Source organism: Eschrichtius robustus, chromosome 16 (assembly GCF_028021215.1).
Source record: "Eschrichtius robustus isolate mEscRob2 chromosome 16, mEscRob2.pri, whole genome shotgun sequence".
Taxonomy (NCBI): Eukaryota; Metazoa; Chordata; class Mammalia; order Artiodactyla; family Eschrichtiidae; genus Eschrichtius; species Eschrichtius robustus.
In genome coordinates, this window is record NC_090839.1 from 76,861,664 (window position 1) to 76,876,654 (window position 14,991).

The 14,991-nt window shown below is 46.1% G+C and overlaps 1 protein-coding gene across 1 annotated transcript; it reads right to left on the bottom strand.

The window, feature by feature from the left end:
- Positions 1–3,215: 3,215 nt before the first annotated feature.
- ZG16 (zymogen granule protein 16) lies at positions 3,216–4,614 on the bottom strand. Its single transcript, XM_068524786.1, has 3 exons — positions 4,560–4,614; positions 4,244–4,376; positions 3,216–3,534 (listed from the first exon to the last, which is right to left on the bottom strand). Exons 1-3 carry the CDS (start codon positions 4,612–4,614, stop codon positions 3,216–3,218), a joined length of 507 nt encoding a protein of 168 aa, XP_068380887.1.
- Between the last annotated feature and the right edge of the window lie 10,377 nt (positions 4,615–14,991).

A 14,991-nucleotide genomic window follows, 5' to 3' on the forward strand; every position in this document is an offset into this window, starting at 1 on the left:
AGCCACCGCAATGAGAAGCCTGCACGCTGCAATGAAGAGTAGCCCCCGGTTGCCGCAACTAGAGAAAGCCCGCTCGCAGCAACAAAAACCCAACGCAGCCAAAAATAAAAGTAAATTTATAAGAGAAAAAAACCTCAGGGGGTCCAATGAACCTATCTACAAAACAGAAACAGACTCACAGACAGAGAACAGACTTGTGGTTGCCACGGGGGAGGGGGCGGGGAGGGAAGGACTGGGAGTGTGGGGTTAGCAGATGTAAACTATTATATATAGGATGGATAAACAACAAGGTCCTACTGTATAGCACAGGGAATCATATTCAATATCCTGTGATAAACCATAATGGAAAAGAATATAAAAAAAGAATGTCTGTGTGTAACTGAGTCACTTTGCTGTACAGAAGAGATTGGCACAGCATTGTAAATCAACTATATTTCAAAACTCAGTGGGTCCAAAAGCTAATTAATTTTTCTTTTGTATTCCCCATCTCAGAGAGTAACCGTCTTCCCAGTTGCCCAAGCTACTGACATGGTAGTTCTCCTAGATTCTCCTTCACTCACCCTCGTGCATTCAGTTATCAAGTTCTTCTGAGCCTGTCTTCCACCTCAAATCTCTCAAATTCTTCCCTTTTCTCTTTTCCTCGTATTACTGCCTTTGTGTAGACATCATTTCTGATCTAGAACTAGTCTATTAACTATTTTCGTATCTCATCCTGCTTTACCTTTAGTCCATTTTCCCCACTTATACCAGGAAAATTATATATTCTTCTAAATCTTATCAATCCTCTGGGCAAAGTTTTCAGTGGCTCCCCGTAACTCATAAGATAAAGTTTAAATCGTTCAGTATGATATTCGCGGTTCCTGCCTTTCCGTGAGGCTTCATCTTTGGCCCAGTTGTGCTTTGCATTTTACCTGTACTGAACCACTTGTAGTTCTCATATCTTCATATTTCTTTTTTTTTTTTTTTTAATTATTTATTTGTTTATTCATGGCTGTGTTGGGTCTTCGTTTCTGTGCGAGGGCTTTCTCTAGTTGCGGCAAGCGGGGGCCACTCTTCATCGCGGTGCGCGGGCCTCTCACCATCGCGGCCTCTCTTGTTGCGGAGCACAGGCTCCAGACACGCAAGCTCAGCAATTGTGGCTCACGGGCCCAGCCGCTCCGCGGCATGTGGGATCTTCCCAGACCAGGGCTCGAACCCGCGTCCCCTGCGTTGGCAGGCAGATTCTCAACCACTGCGCCACCAGGGAAGCCCTATCTTCATATTTACGCATAAGCTGGGCCCAGTACTGTTCCCCTACACTACACACACACACACACACACACACACACACACACACACACACGAGTCTTCCCTGACCTCCCAGAGAAAGTTAGCCTTCCTTTAGCATCCTACGAAAAACACCTTTGTTATGGCACCAATAAAACAGTTTGACTAGAGGAAAAGAACCAGATCCTAGCAGGGAATATTTGGTAAATGTGTGATTAGCTTAATTCAGCAGTTTTAAAGCTTAAGTTTTTAAGTAAGGGGATATTTTAATCATAATCTCCTGCCAAAACCTAATGTGTAGACTAGATAAGAGCCAGCAATCCCTCCCTTAGTCCCCTTGTGCCATGCTGCCTCTGAGGTGCCAGTGCCTTAAGTGGGAATAGTGTGAAAGCAGAGGCTTTCCTACAGTTGACCAGATGTCTGATCTGTCAAAAGTCTGTCAGATTCAGCCATAAAAACGATTGAAGTACTGATACATGCTATAACATGGATAAAACTTGAAAATATTATGTTAAATGGAAGAAGCTAGACATAAAAGGCCGCATTGTTGTATAATTTGATCTGTATGAAATGTCCGGAATAGGCAAATCCATAGAGACAGAAAGTAGATGAGGGTTACCAGGGCCTGGGGGAGAGGAGAATGGAGAGTGACTACTTAATGGGGATGGGGTTTCTTTTGAGGTGGTAAAAGTATTCTGGGATTAGAGAGTGGTGATGGTTGCACAATTTGTGAATATACTAAAAACCTCTGAATGGCACACTCTAAAAGGGTGAGTCTTGTATTATGTGATTTATATCTCAATAAAAATATAATTACAGTGGCATAGTATTCCATTCCATGGAATTGAGAGAAATAAAGGAATTTCTATAAAAACAGGCTAGGCATAAGTTTGTGTAATGTTAATATTTCTTTATAAAATTACATGTACATAACTGTTATCTTCGTCTAAGTGTGAAGAAATGTGACTGGGATTCTCTGGGATGTGTATAAACTTATTGGGAGCAATGAGTAAGTTCCCCCACCCCCAATCACCACCACACGCACAAAAAAGAAAACAAACAAACAAAAAACTGTCAAAAATGTAGGACCAGGAGCTAGAGTCCTAAGAATTATTTCCAAAGCAACTTTGTATCCTTGCTGAATCTATCCAGTCACCCTAATGCTTCCCCTGAACTCTAACCAGCCCCTTCTCTTCATGGAAACCCATGATGGAAATCTCTGCCCCCCACCTTGGGATGCCCTTGTTTTGAGGGTGATATTGGCAGAGTAGAAGCTGTTGAGGAGGTGGTGGCTTCCTGAGGAAAGAACTGCGGTCTGAGAGAGCTGAGCAAGGACACCAGGGCTTATGAGTAAAGGTGGGGAGGAACTAGGCTGGGGTAATAAGCAAAGCCCTTGGCAGGAACTTAGGCTAAATTTTGGGAGTCAGGTGGGTCCTGGGAAATAACAAAGGATGATGACTCAGGCCACCCACGTACAGTGAGTGGGTTAAGGTCAGGAGAGTGAGGTGGCAGCCTTTTGGTGGAGAGGCACTATCTCAAGGGGAAGACAAAGGGGAGAAAAGGGCTGGAGAGTGGAACATCTGGGGTTTTGGCGATAAGCCACAACTGGGTCTTACCTTCAGCCTTAGAACTCCAGTTTGGGTAAACACTTGAAAAAAAGAATTGGTGCAGGCCAGAATCTTATCTCCTCTTGATAAATTATGAAGAAAAGCCCAGGATTCTTACACCTCTCTCCCTCATCCTCCCACTTCCCCAGATTGACGTCTGACAAATAGCCAGAAATGAGACTCACACATCCATACCCAGAGTCAAGAGGTGGATCCCAGCTGCAGGCACCCATACACACACTAGCTTTAGCCATGCCTTTTATTATTTTTTTTATTGAGACAGGTGGATGGTGGTTAGTGGTGAGGGGTTCCCATACCCCCACTGCAGTGTTGCAGGACAACTCAGCAGTTCTCGTGTTCACTGGGGTAGACATCCCAGTGGAAGCCAATGGCATTGATAATGGATCGGCTAGATCGGCCACTGATGAATCGTAGCACAGTGTTGGGGTACAAGGGGACAGCTTTGAAACTTATGCCTCTGTCTTTCCCAAAAGTCAAGAAGCGGAACTTGTCAGTCACAAAGACCAGCTTTCTCAGGTAGTTCTTGTACTTTCCCGACACCTGGACCACTGATTCCCCAGGGTTCAGAAAGATCTCCTTCAGCTCTCCCAACTTGCCACCCGCATATTTGCTCCACACCTTGCCGTAGCACACCTGGAGACTAGGGGCAGGGGTGAGGAGGGAAGGAAGGGAGACACTGAGTAAGGTGATCAGAATTCAGGACCTCTCGGCCTACAGGCTGAGACCTTCAGACTAGTGACAGGGATGACAAACCCCCTGCCAGTCCCACAGAATGTGAGGGTTGGGTAAGCCCTTGGGGATCATACATGGAACTTCAACTCCTCATTTTGCTGACAAACAGGCTCACAGAGGGAAAACAACTTGCGCAGAATCACCCAGACAGTGAATATCAGAGCTTGAAGTTGAAGTCTACACTCCCACCAGGCCCCCACCCCCTACTTGAAACAAGAAAAGGGATTTTTCAAACATCTGAAAGGCTCCGATAAGGGAGGAGACTTGTCCATGCTGTGCTAGGATACAAATCCAGGGTCAGAAGGATAAAGTTTTGGGAGAGGCATCAAGCAAAGATGAAGGATGCCAGAGGGGATTTAAACCTTGGGTGGGGGATAAACGAGACAACTTCCAGGTCACTCTGAGTTGATGGTATATGATTTACCCAAGGTCACAAGTGTGGGAGTGTTAGGGGTTTCGGCAGCACAGGTCTCAAATCCAAGTCCTCTAATAATTTTTCCATATCATGTTATCCCTGTGACTTGATTGAAACAGATGTGACCCAAAGTGACTGAGAAATTCACAATTTAGTAAGATCCTAGAAGGTCCCCAAACCACAGAAACTCAAAGAATCTTACCCTACGATGTAGTATCTGTTAACTCGGACACGAATGGCAGTGATGGGGCCATCCAGCTGGTTTCTAGAATGGGAGAATGGCTTTCCTCCACGGCCTCCATACTCTCCACGGAAAGAGGAGGACCTGGCCTGAACTGGAGGGAAAGGAGGAGTTGGGGGGAGAAATCCCCTGAGAGCTCAGTTTCTCCCCACCACCCTTATTCCTCCCGCAACTCAGTTCCCACCACCCCAAGTCAGCCACTGACAGCCTTGGCCACCAGCAGCACAGGAAGCTGCTTCCCCTGACTCTAGTGCTGGGCTCCTGGTTTCTCACTTACTCTCACTGGCAGAGGCTGATGCACAAAGAAGGGCAAGAAAAGCAATGGTCAACATCCTGGGGCTGGAGTGGGAAGAAAGGAGAAAGTGAACGTTTACCCTTATCCCTCCAGATATCATTTACCCAGGCACCCCTGACCTCCAGTTGAGGCTCGGGTTTCTTGGTCCTTCAACTCAGACCTCGTCCACCCAGTCTTGGTCTTAGAAAGAATTGTCCACAGTCTCTAGTCCTGTTTGTCACAAATACTATCTTATGTGTCCTCAATCCCTCTGCCTCTCTCCGGTCTGGCTACAACCAACCCTCCTCTTCCCTCCCAAGCCAGAAGATCAGTCGTGACCTTCTATCTGGATTAAGCTGTGTCAAGCCCTGTTCCCTCCTGGAACAAAGCAGGAAAGGAGTTTTCTAAAGAAGAAGTGAAAGACATCTCCAAATCCTAGAAATGGTTGAGTTTATCAAACCAGGAGTCAGAGCAAAACCTAACTGAAGTAGGCCTGTGGTAGATTGGCCCAGTCTGTGGGACATCTGGGGCATAGTTAAAATTCCTAGTTTCATCCTAGTCTCAAATCAGAAGGAAAGGAGCATTTTAGAGGTCCCTGGGTCACTTGGAGAGTGAAGGTGGTGATAGAAGAGACAGCCAACACCACTGTCCAAGCAGTTCTGGTGCAGGTGGGATAGACTGAGAAGTTGGAGAAGGAATCGGAACCAGCTTAAGATAGGAGATCCCAGGCACCTGGTCTATTTGTCATACCTCCTTCTCCACTAACACAAATCTGGCTGTAGGTGTATCCCAGGTGTCCCCAGTCCTTCAGCTGAGATCCAGATATCCTTACACCGAAGACTAGCTCACACCCAGATGCCCCGGTTAGCTGACACACAGGTCTCCCCAGCCATTCAATCCAGGAAGCCTCTTCTTCAGCTCAGCTTGAATCCCCTCTAATTCAAATCCAGGCATCCCTGTTACCCCTCAGCCCATGCCTCTGTCACCCCTCACCTGGCAGTTTCAAGTGCAAAGTAACCCCCTGGAAACTTCCAGGTCTTTTATACCTAGTCCAAGCCCTCCCCCTGCTCTTTATTGTGTGAACCTCACCTCCTGAGCAAACATGATCAAACTCTTAGGGTCAGTTGTCAGGCAGGGTCTGGAACATCTTATCCTGCCCCAAGGGTTACAGGTGGCAGGGTGGGGTCAACTCTGGACCAAAGCCCAGATCTCAGGAGAGGCAGAATAAACTTGAGAAAAGATCACCAACCGAAGGGCCATCTGCTTTGGGTGGGCAAACTTCCTAATCACCTCTGGGTGTGGTCCAAGGTTCTCCTTCCCCTATTTGGTTTCTGCTGGTGTCCTCACCTGCAATCTGCCATCTTTCAGGAGAAACATTGTCCTCTGCAGGTACTTGAAATATAGATTCTCCTGGAAAGGGATTACACTCCCAACACCTTATACTTAGGAATGCCTACGATTTGCCAGACATTTTTTTTTCTCTCCCCTTATATTTTATATGAAAAAATCCAGAGTGTAGAAAAGTTGAAAGAATTGTACAGTAAACATCCCTATGCCCACTATGTAGATTCTATCTTAATATTTTGCTGTACTATTTTTTCCATTCATCCATCCTCGATCTGTCAGACTCTTCACAAACTTTTTCTCTCTGAGAACGGTGACTTGAGGCCGCAGGACACCTGGAGATCCCCCTCCCTGGAACAGATAGAGTCAGTCCAGCGGGCAAGTGGGAAGCTGAGGAAGTAAAAGCAGACAGGTCCTCCTCTGGGGGCAGTTCTGGGCCCTCAGGACTCCTGGGCACCATAGCTGAATCTTCCTGGGGCTGTAGCCCACACAGGGCAATGGCTCCCTCCTGTAGGTCTGAAACTTCCCCAGGGTTGGTGTCATCGATTTCTTCTCTTTGCCAGGCCTTCTCTTCTGGGGCCCCTCTAGGACTGGCCCTCTGACCCACTGTGTCAGCAGGGCAGAAAGACAGAGCCCAAGGAGGGGCTGGAACCCTTAGCTTCGGTTAGTAATGGTCAGGAGCCTGGCATTCGGAGTACCCCACCCCCTTATAGGCTCACCATCTGGGACTGAGGACTCGTCCCAGGAAACACAGGGAGGCCCACCCTGAGGAGCCGGAAGTACAGTGGGGCTCCTGGCAGGGAGATTCCGGGAGCTAGGAGGGCAGCCAAGGATGCACTGTGTGATCTCCCCACCCCAACCTTCTGCATGTCCAAAACGAGCACATCCTGGTGACAACTTTTGCTTCATTCCAGCCATTTTGTTCTCTTATGGCTTTTGTCCTTTCTTTGTGCTTGCCTTTCTTTCCTGATTCTCTCTCCTTCCTTTAACGTCTTGATCTTTCCCTGACATCTCTTGCCCTGAGGTTTTCCCTTTATATTCTCTCTCTCTCGGTGCCTCTTCTCTTCTTTGTCTCTTCATCTCTCCCCAGCTCTCTCTCTAACTCCTCCCCCTCTCTCCTCTCTCATTATCATCCGTCTCTTCTTCTTTAATAGGAGCACATCACAGAGTCTGTGACCAAACACAGGGAATCAAAGATGGCAGCTCAGAGAGGTCTGAGGTGAACACCTTGGGAAAACACCCTCACATTTCCATGACTGACACATCTGGGACCCTCAGAATAGAGGCTCCTACGCTTGTCACAGGTTCAGTTTCATGCCGAGATCCAGAGTCTCCTCCATGCCTGCAGATTGGTCCCTGGGTTCCGAGCAAAAGTTCCTGAGTCCCCTTTCCAGAGTGACAGAGATACCCTTCCTCCAATGGGAGGGGTCTCAGGGTTCATCCTCTGTCGTCCTGGAGACGAGGAGGGCCACTGTGTAGCTAATGCTGGTACATCTTAGAGTTTGCTCTGATGCTGTGCCTGAGGATCCAGAAGGAAGAAGGTGAAGGCTGTGGGACACCAGGCCCCCCTCTGCTTCTACCTCATTAGCTCCTATTTAAACTAGTTCACATTTAACCCATGTGCCAGCTGGGTGCCTACCTGCCCCAGTCCCTATAAGCAGTGGAAGGTACCCCTGCTCCAGTGCTACAGGCAGGGAAAGTCCAAAGCCTTCCCAAGCTTTCTGCTATCCCAGGCAACTCACACTCACTGTCTCCTCTGCCCCCTTAGCAAAGCGACTAACTCAGCACATGTTTATGGAGCACCTCTATGTTGGAGGCCCCACCCCAGATGCTGGAGAGATAGCAAGGAGGAAGAGAGTCCAATCCCGCCCTCAGGAGTTTTCACTCCAGCAGACGGAGTCATCAAATGAATGTTACTACATGATATGTGCTCTGAAGAAATCATCAAAGCAGAGAGGGAACGTGAAGAGGGATGGGGAGACTGCTGCTCTGGCTTAAAGGGGCCTCTGCTCAGGTAACGTTTGCAAAGAGACCTGATTGCAGTGATGGAGAGAAATACAGATATTTGGGTGAGGAGTGGGCCGGGCAGAGGGAACAATAAGTACCAGAGCCCTGAGCAGGAAGCACGTGGGATGAATTCAGAAACAGCAGGGAGGGCAGGGTGGCTGGTGGCAAGCGAGGGAAGCCAGTGGGAGGCAAGGTCTGGGCAGCAGCCAGCGGGCGGAGGCCGCAGGGCCTGGGAGGCCATGGTCAGGAGTTTGGATTCCTTCCGAGAGTGAGGGGAGCCATTGAAGGATTTTGCCTTTTAAAAGGGTTCCTCCGGATTTTGATAGAGTGGAGAATGGACTGCGGGTGGGTGAGGCTGGGGAAGGGAGGCCACGGCAAGAGCGGAGTGACCCTCCCCCCATTTTGCTGGGTCCCTCTCGCCTGCCCTCCTGGACTGCCCGAGAGGCCCTCCCTCCCTCAGACAAAGCAGCTCTGTCTTCTCCAAGTGTTGGTGCATGTTCAGACCCCAGGGTGAGGATCTGCCCCTTCCCCCCATCAAGGATTTTTCACAATATAGTTCCAAACAACAGCAGATCTGTTTCCTGTTAAGAAAAAAACATCCTCCACCTTCTCATTTACACATTGGGCCTCCATGGAGGTTTCAAGTGAACAAAGGGTTTTACCATGAAAACAACTGTGAGCTTGCTTTTCTGCTCACCCTTCACTGTTCCAATGGATAAAGTCTAGAGAGCAGAAGTGACCTCACTAAGTTGCAAAAGGGGGTTCTACCCCCCTGACCCTCGTGCCCCACCCGCCAGCCCCTCAGTGGCCTGCAGTTTGGTCTTGCTACTCCAGCTGTTCCCGAAAACCGGCCTCTTCACCGGTGCCAAATAGAAATGCGAAGAGAAAGGAGGAGACAGAGTTTGGGGTGAGGTAGAAAAGAGTAGCTTTTATTGCTTTGCCAGACAAAGGGGGCCACAGTGGGCTAACATCCTCAAGACTGTGTGTCCCGCCCTGGAGGGGGTAGTGAGGAGTCTTATAGTGTTCAAGGAGCAGGGTGTGGTCAGGTCGTGGACGTTCTTCTGATTGGTTGGCGGTGAGGTAATCGGGAGTCAGCATCATCAACCTTCTGGTTCCAACTGGTCTGGGGTCTACGCGCTTGTGGACAGCATACAGTTAACTTCTTCCACCTGGTGGGAGTTTTAGTATCTGTAAAATACCTCAAAGGACGTGGCTCAGAATAATATCTATAGTCCTTGAGGAGGAACTAAAGGTCCTTGACTATGATTAATGGCTAAAGTATTATTATTTTGTCTTGCTTGACCGTTTCCCTTTCTTTCTGCATTTTCTCACTTCTCTGATTAAATTTATTCTTTGACAAGTTTTTCTACAGACAAAAGGCAGGCGGAGCACATGGGTGGGGGTCTATTCTGGGAAAGCCTCCTAGGGTCCTGCTCGGTTACATGGCTGCCCAAAATGCTCCCCTCCTCTGCCCACCCAGTGCCTTCTACCCTCAAGACATTCGGCCCATACCACCACCACACCACCACCTCGGCCGCCCCCTGCGCCCACCACCAAGCCTGCTCTCCTCAGCTCCCTTCTCTTCCCAGCCCCTCACTTTGAACAGAATTCATGGCTCCTTTCTCTGGCCTCCAGCTGTGCTTCCTCCATCACTAGTCTGGTTCTAATTACCCTGCACCGTAATTTATCTGTTTACAGGGAAGCCTCCTCCACTGAAACGGGAGCCCATCCTAAGGCAGGAACTGTGTTGTCTCTACCTCTGAATTCCCAGGTCCTGCATCTCACCTCGCCCAGAGCAGGCGTCCCCTAGAAAAGACTCAAATGCCTCGGCTGCAGTGAGACTCCTATGAAATGTTCCTCTTTTGACTCTTCACACAGCTATGTCTCTCTTCTCACAGTGTTGCATATGGGTTTTCTTCAATTTCTCATTTACACTTCCTCTGAAGAAATTCTGTATTCAGAAGAATACTGGGCATAAACACAGAATTCTGTGTTGAGGTCCTCCATCCAATACTTCTTAGCTGTGTGAATTTAAGGAAATTCACCTCATTCTTTAGAGCCTATATTTCTGCATTTATAAAACAAGAGAAAAGTATCTCAAGATCAACCAGAACCCTAAAGGACAGTGTTTTTCAAACGGTAGATCTTAACCCATTGGTGAGCCATGAAATCAGTTTAACAGCTCAAGATCAGCATATTTTAAAAGTGGAATAGAAAAGAAAATAAGAGCAGTGCATGTAACAAAGTTAAATATTGGGGTTTTTTGTTTGTTTTTTTGGGTTTTATTTTTGGCCCTGCGGCTTGCGGAATCTTAGTTCTCTGACCAGGGATCGAACCTGGGGCCCTGGCAGTGGAAGCGCCGAGTCCTAACCACTGGACTGCCAGAGAAGTCCCAATATTGTTTCTTGAAGTAGTGCACTTAAACACTCTATCTGTGTGTAGTGGGTCGCAATATGAAATGTTACTTCCTATTACGAATTGCAGTTTTTTAACTCAAAGGGTAAGGTTCAAATACAATTTCTTTATATACCAATGCTATTTGTTCAAAACTATCAGGCTAGAAGTGGATTGGGACACATCTAGGGTAACTAGAGTGGCTCTGGAGACCCAGATTCGAGTAGATAAGTGTACAGTGTTAATAATTTTTTTTAATTGAGATATAATTGACATATAACATTATATTAGTTTCAGGTATATAGCATTATGATTTGATATGTGTATATATTACAAAATGATTATATATTAATCATTTTTGAAGTCAGAAACCTATAGCAATGTACCAAGAATTCGTGGACAGAATGTTGTATTATAAAGAGACATGGGTTAAAGCTTGGGTCCAGTCCTTACTCTCTTCATGACCTACTGAGCCTCAGCTTCTTCATCTGTATATTGGAGATAAGGAGATCAACCAATCTCTGTTGACAGACCTGGCACGTGGTAAGTACTGGGTAAATGTTTATTCTCTTCTCCCTTGAGAATTTCACAAAACATGGCTTCCTTTTTGGTCTCTTTCAGATAAAGATGGTGTAGGCAGCCATATCTTTTTCATCTGCAGTTAGCTTTATCTTATGGTTTAGCTTGAGTTTAGATCCTGGAGATCTTGTCAAATGCATCATAAGACTTGAAAAAGAATTTTGTGTAAGTTGTCTTGAACAACTAAAGTCACTTGGGAATCTGGTTTTTATTTCCTTTTATTGAGATATAATTACACGGTAACTTTTTTTAAGCTCTGTTTTTGCTTTCAGTCTCCACACCTCTTACTGAATTATCAACTGCAACTTTTTATTTTTTTCCTTTGTTTAGTTTATTTTTCCTTCGTTTCCTTTAATTTGTTTTCCTCCTCCTCACAAAAATAATCACTCTCCAGAACATATGACAATATAATATTCAAAGGGATGAAATCCTTGTGCATCTGAGTTGTAGGATCAGCTATATCCAGTGCTCATATATGCTGGATAAGCTATCAAAGTGGGAGTCACTCCACCAGGAAGCAGTCATTCTTGCTTTGTGTCAGGAGGAATTCATCTAAAAATAGGAGCAGATTTGGTTTCCTTTACACATCACGTGAAGTTCAAACAGTCATCTGCACTCGTGCATGATGTGTTCTGCAAATGCATTAAGACAGAGATAGTGTGATGTGCTGGTGAAGAGCACAGACTGTGTTGGAATCCAGCCACCACTACACAGAGGGCGTGTGCCTGGGGCAAGTTATTTATTTATTTATTTTTAAACAGGAGAAAATCAAAGTTTAATAACATGTGTACATGGGAGAGACCCAGAAAAATTGAGTAACTCGCCAAAATGGGCGAAGCCCTCATCTTAAATGCCACCCTCAGCTAAAGACAGAAGAAGATGTTGAGGGTGGGGAGAGTCCATTCTGGGAGGTGAGCAGGAAAACACACAGTAAACAAGGGTGATTGTGATGCAGATCTAAGCATTGTCTTCTCCATGGATAAGAATTTGTAGAGAGTTGGTCATAAAAACATGGAATGCTTTGGACTTCTCTGGTGGCGCAGTGGTTAAGAATCCACCTGCCAGGGGGCTTCCCTGGTGGCGCAGTGGTTGAGAGTCTGCCTGCCAATGCAGGGGACACGGGTTCGCGCCCTGGTCTGGGAAGATCCCACATGCCGCGGAGCGACTAGGCCCGTGAGCCACAATTACTGAGCCTGCGCGTCTGGAGCCTGTGCTCCGCAACAAGAGAGGCTGCGATAATGAGAGGCCCGCGCACCGCGATGAAGAGTGGCCCCCACTTGCCGCAACTAGAGAAAGCCCTCGCACAGAAACGAAGACCCAACACAGCCATAAATAAATAAATAAAACAAATACTTAAACAAACAAACAGACAAAAACTAAAACCACCACATACACTTAGGAGGGAAGAGCACCAAGGGCAGAGCTCTGCACACAGCAGCCCATGGGCCAGCTTCACGGTGTATGAGAAACAGAGTTCTACAACACAACATTGTAAACCAACTGTATTTCAATTAAAAAATAAAAATAAGACTTCCCTGGAGGTCCAATGGTTAAGACTCCGTGCTGCCACTGCAGGGGGCACGGGTTTGATTCCTGGTTGGGGAACTAAAGATCCCGCATGCCGCGTGAGGTGGGCCGAAAGAGAAAATAAAGGGTGGGGGGAAATAACATGCATATGGAGTTCAAAGAAAATCCTAAAGGAGATTAAAGTGGAAGAGCTTTAAGGAAAAAAAAAAAGTTTTACTGGTTCCAAGCACGACCAGGCTCATCCCAGAACACTTGGATCCAGGAGCACCCCATCAACCAGAAGTCACCCGCACAAAGGCCTGTTTTCCAGACTTCTGACCAGAGACTTCCCTTTTAAACACACTCCTTGAGTAACTTCCTGATTCCTTTTTTCAGAAATTCTTGAGTGGTGGAGGGGGAGGAAGCTAGGGATCAGAATACCTGGGTTTTGCTCCCTACCCTGCAGAAGCCTGTAAAAAAACATGCAGATTTATTTGGGAGTGAGGAAATTGTAAGGAATCATTTTCCTCTTTATGTTTCAATTTTCTATACTGTGATTTAAAGTTTTCATGGTGGTAAAATATATATACCATAAAATTTACCATTTTAACAATTTTTGTTTTATTACCTATTTATTTTTTAATTTTTTGGCCATACTGCACGGCTTATGGGATCTTAGTTCCCCGACCAGGAATTGAACCTGTGCCCCCTGCAGTGGAAGCACTGAGTCCTAACCACTGGACCGCCAGGGAATTCCCCCATTTTAACAATTTTTAAGCGTACAGTGCAGTAGCATTAAGTGCATTCACATTGTTGTGCAGCCATCACCATCCTCCATCTCCAGAACTTTTTCATCTCCTCAAACTGAAATTATATATATATATATTTTGGCGGCACTGTGCAGCATGCAGGATCTTAGTTCCCCGACCGGGGATTGAACCCGTGCCCCCTGCATTGGGAGCGAGGAGCCTTAACTACTGGACCGCCAGGGAAGTCCTCAAACTGAAATTCTAGACCCATTAAACACGAACTCCCCATTCCCCTCCCCCCAGCTCCTGGCAGCCACCATTCTACTTTCTGTTTCCTGGAGCCTGACCACTCCAGGGGCCTCATATGAGTGGAATCCTACAGTATTTGTGTCTGGCTTATTTCACTTGGCATAACATTTTCAAGGTTCATCCATGTTGTAGCATGTTTCAGAAGTTCCTTCCTTTTTAGGCCTGAATAATATGTATCATATAAACAATAATTTATATATAATATAAACATTTTGTTTATCCATTCATCCATCAATGGACGTTTGAGTTCATTTGAGTTGTTTCCACCTTTTGGCTTTTGTGAATAACTCTGCTATAAACATTAGTGTGAAAATATCTGTTTGTGTCTCTCCTTTCAGTTCTTTTGCACATACGTAGACATATAATTGCTGGACATATGGTAATTCTATGTTTAATTTCTTGAGGAACCAGTTAAAGATTTTTAAGCCTTTTTGTAAGTGATGAAAAACAGTTAAGAATCAAAACAGCCAGTTTGATACCTTAGGAACAACAACAACAACAAATCATACCTGGTCTTTCTGGTTTGTTTGTTTTTGTTTTTTTTTTTAGTTTATTTATTTATTTTTGGCTGCATTGGGTCTTTGTTGCTATGCGCAGGCTTCCTCTAGTTGTGGCAAGTGGGGGCTTCTCTTTGTCATTGCGGTGACTTCTCTTGTTGCGGAGCACAGGCTCTAGGTGCGCGGGCTCAGTAGCTGTGGCACACGAGCTCAGTAGTTGTGGCTCGCGGGCTCTAGAGCGCAGGCTCAGTAGTTGTGGCGCACGGGCTTCGTTGCTCCGCGGCATGTGGGATCTTCCCGGACCCGTGGAAGGCCTGGAACCCGTGTCCCCTGCATTGGCAGGTGGATTCTTAACCACTGTGCCACCAGGGAAGCCCTGTGGTTTTGAATAATGTTTACTGTTCTAGAGCTTTAATTGTTTTAAAGAAACACTAATTACAAGAGAACATACATAACAATTTTCAGGTTTTATTTATTTGGAATTTCTTTTAAAAAGAAAACTTTTTATTGTCATGAATACATATCACACAAAAATTACCATCTTAACCACTTGTACATATCCAGTTCAGTGGTATTAAGCTCAGGTTTTATTTTAAGGCTTATAATCTCATCAAATTCTAATCTCGGTGGGTGATGCATATTAAGGCCGGAGCCTTGGGACTCTCCTTTCCACCTACTCCTACCCCTGCCACACTTTGTACTCCTTCTGGCCCTTCCCTCCAAACCACAAGGACAGAGCAATATGAGTCAGGCTGCCTTTGTGACCTTCTATGGTAAGACACTAACATTTCAACATATTTTCTGTAGCCTTTCACATTATATGGCTGTCATTTTGCAAAACAAAATCTGAATACGTAGGAAGAGTTCTGTTGTGTACCCGTTGTTTGCCAGAGAAGGAATTTATATCTATGCTCCCCCCATCCTCCTATATACATGAGGTGTGTGACTTAGAACACAACACCTCCCTTATTTAGGGCTTACCTGCCACCTGTCAGTGAGTGAGTCGATTCTAGACAGTCTCTGAAAGGCTCCCAGTCCAGGAGCTGACGA

Excerpts from the sequence above, each read along its gene's own strand:
- ZG16 (XM_068524786.1), bottom strand. The coding sequence starts at position 4,614 with ATGTTGACCATTGCTTTTCTTGCCCTTCTTTGTGCATCAGCCTCTGCC. Across the intron at positions 4,377-4,559 it reads ATCAGCCTCTGCCAGTGAGA|TTCAGGCCAGGTCCTCCTCT; the intron begins GTAAGTGAGAAA and ends CTTTCCCTCCAG. Across the intron at positions 3,535-4,243 it reads AACAGATACTACATCGTAGG|TCTCCAGGTGTGCTACGGCA; the intron begins GTAAGATTCTTT and ends CCCTGCCCCTAG.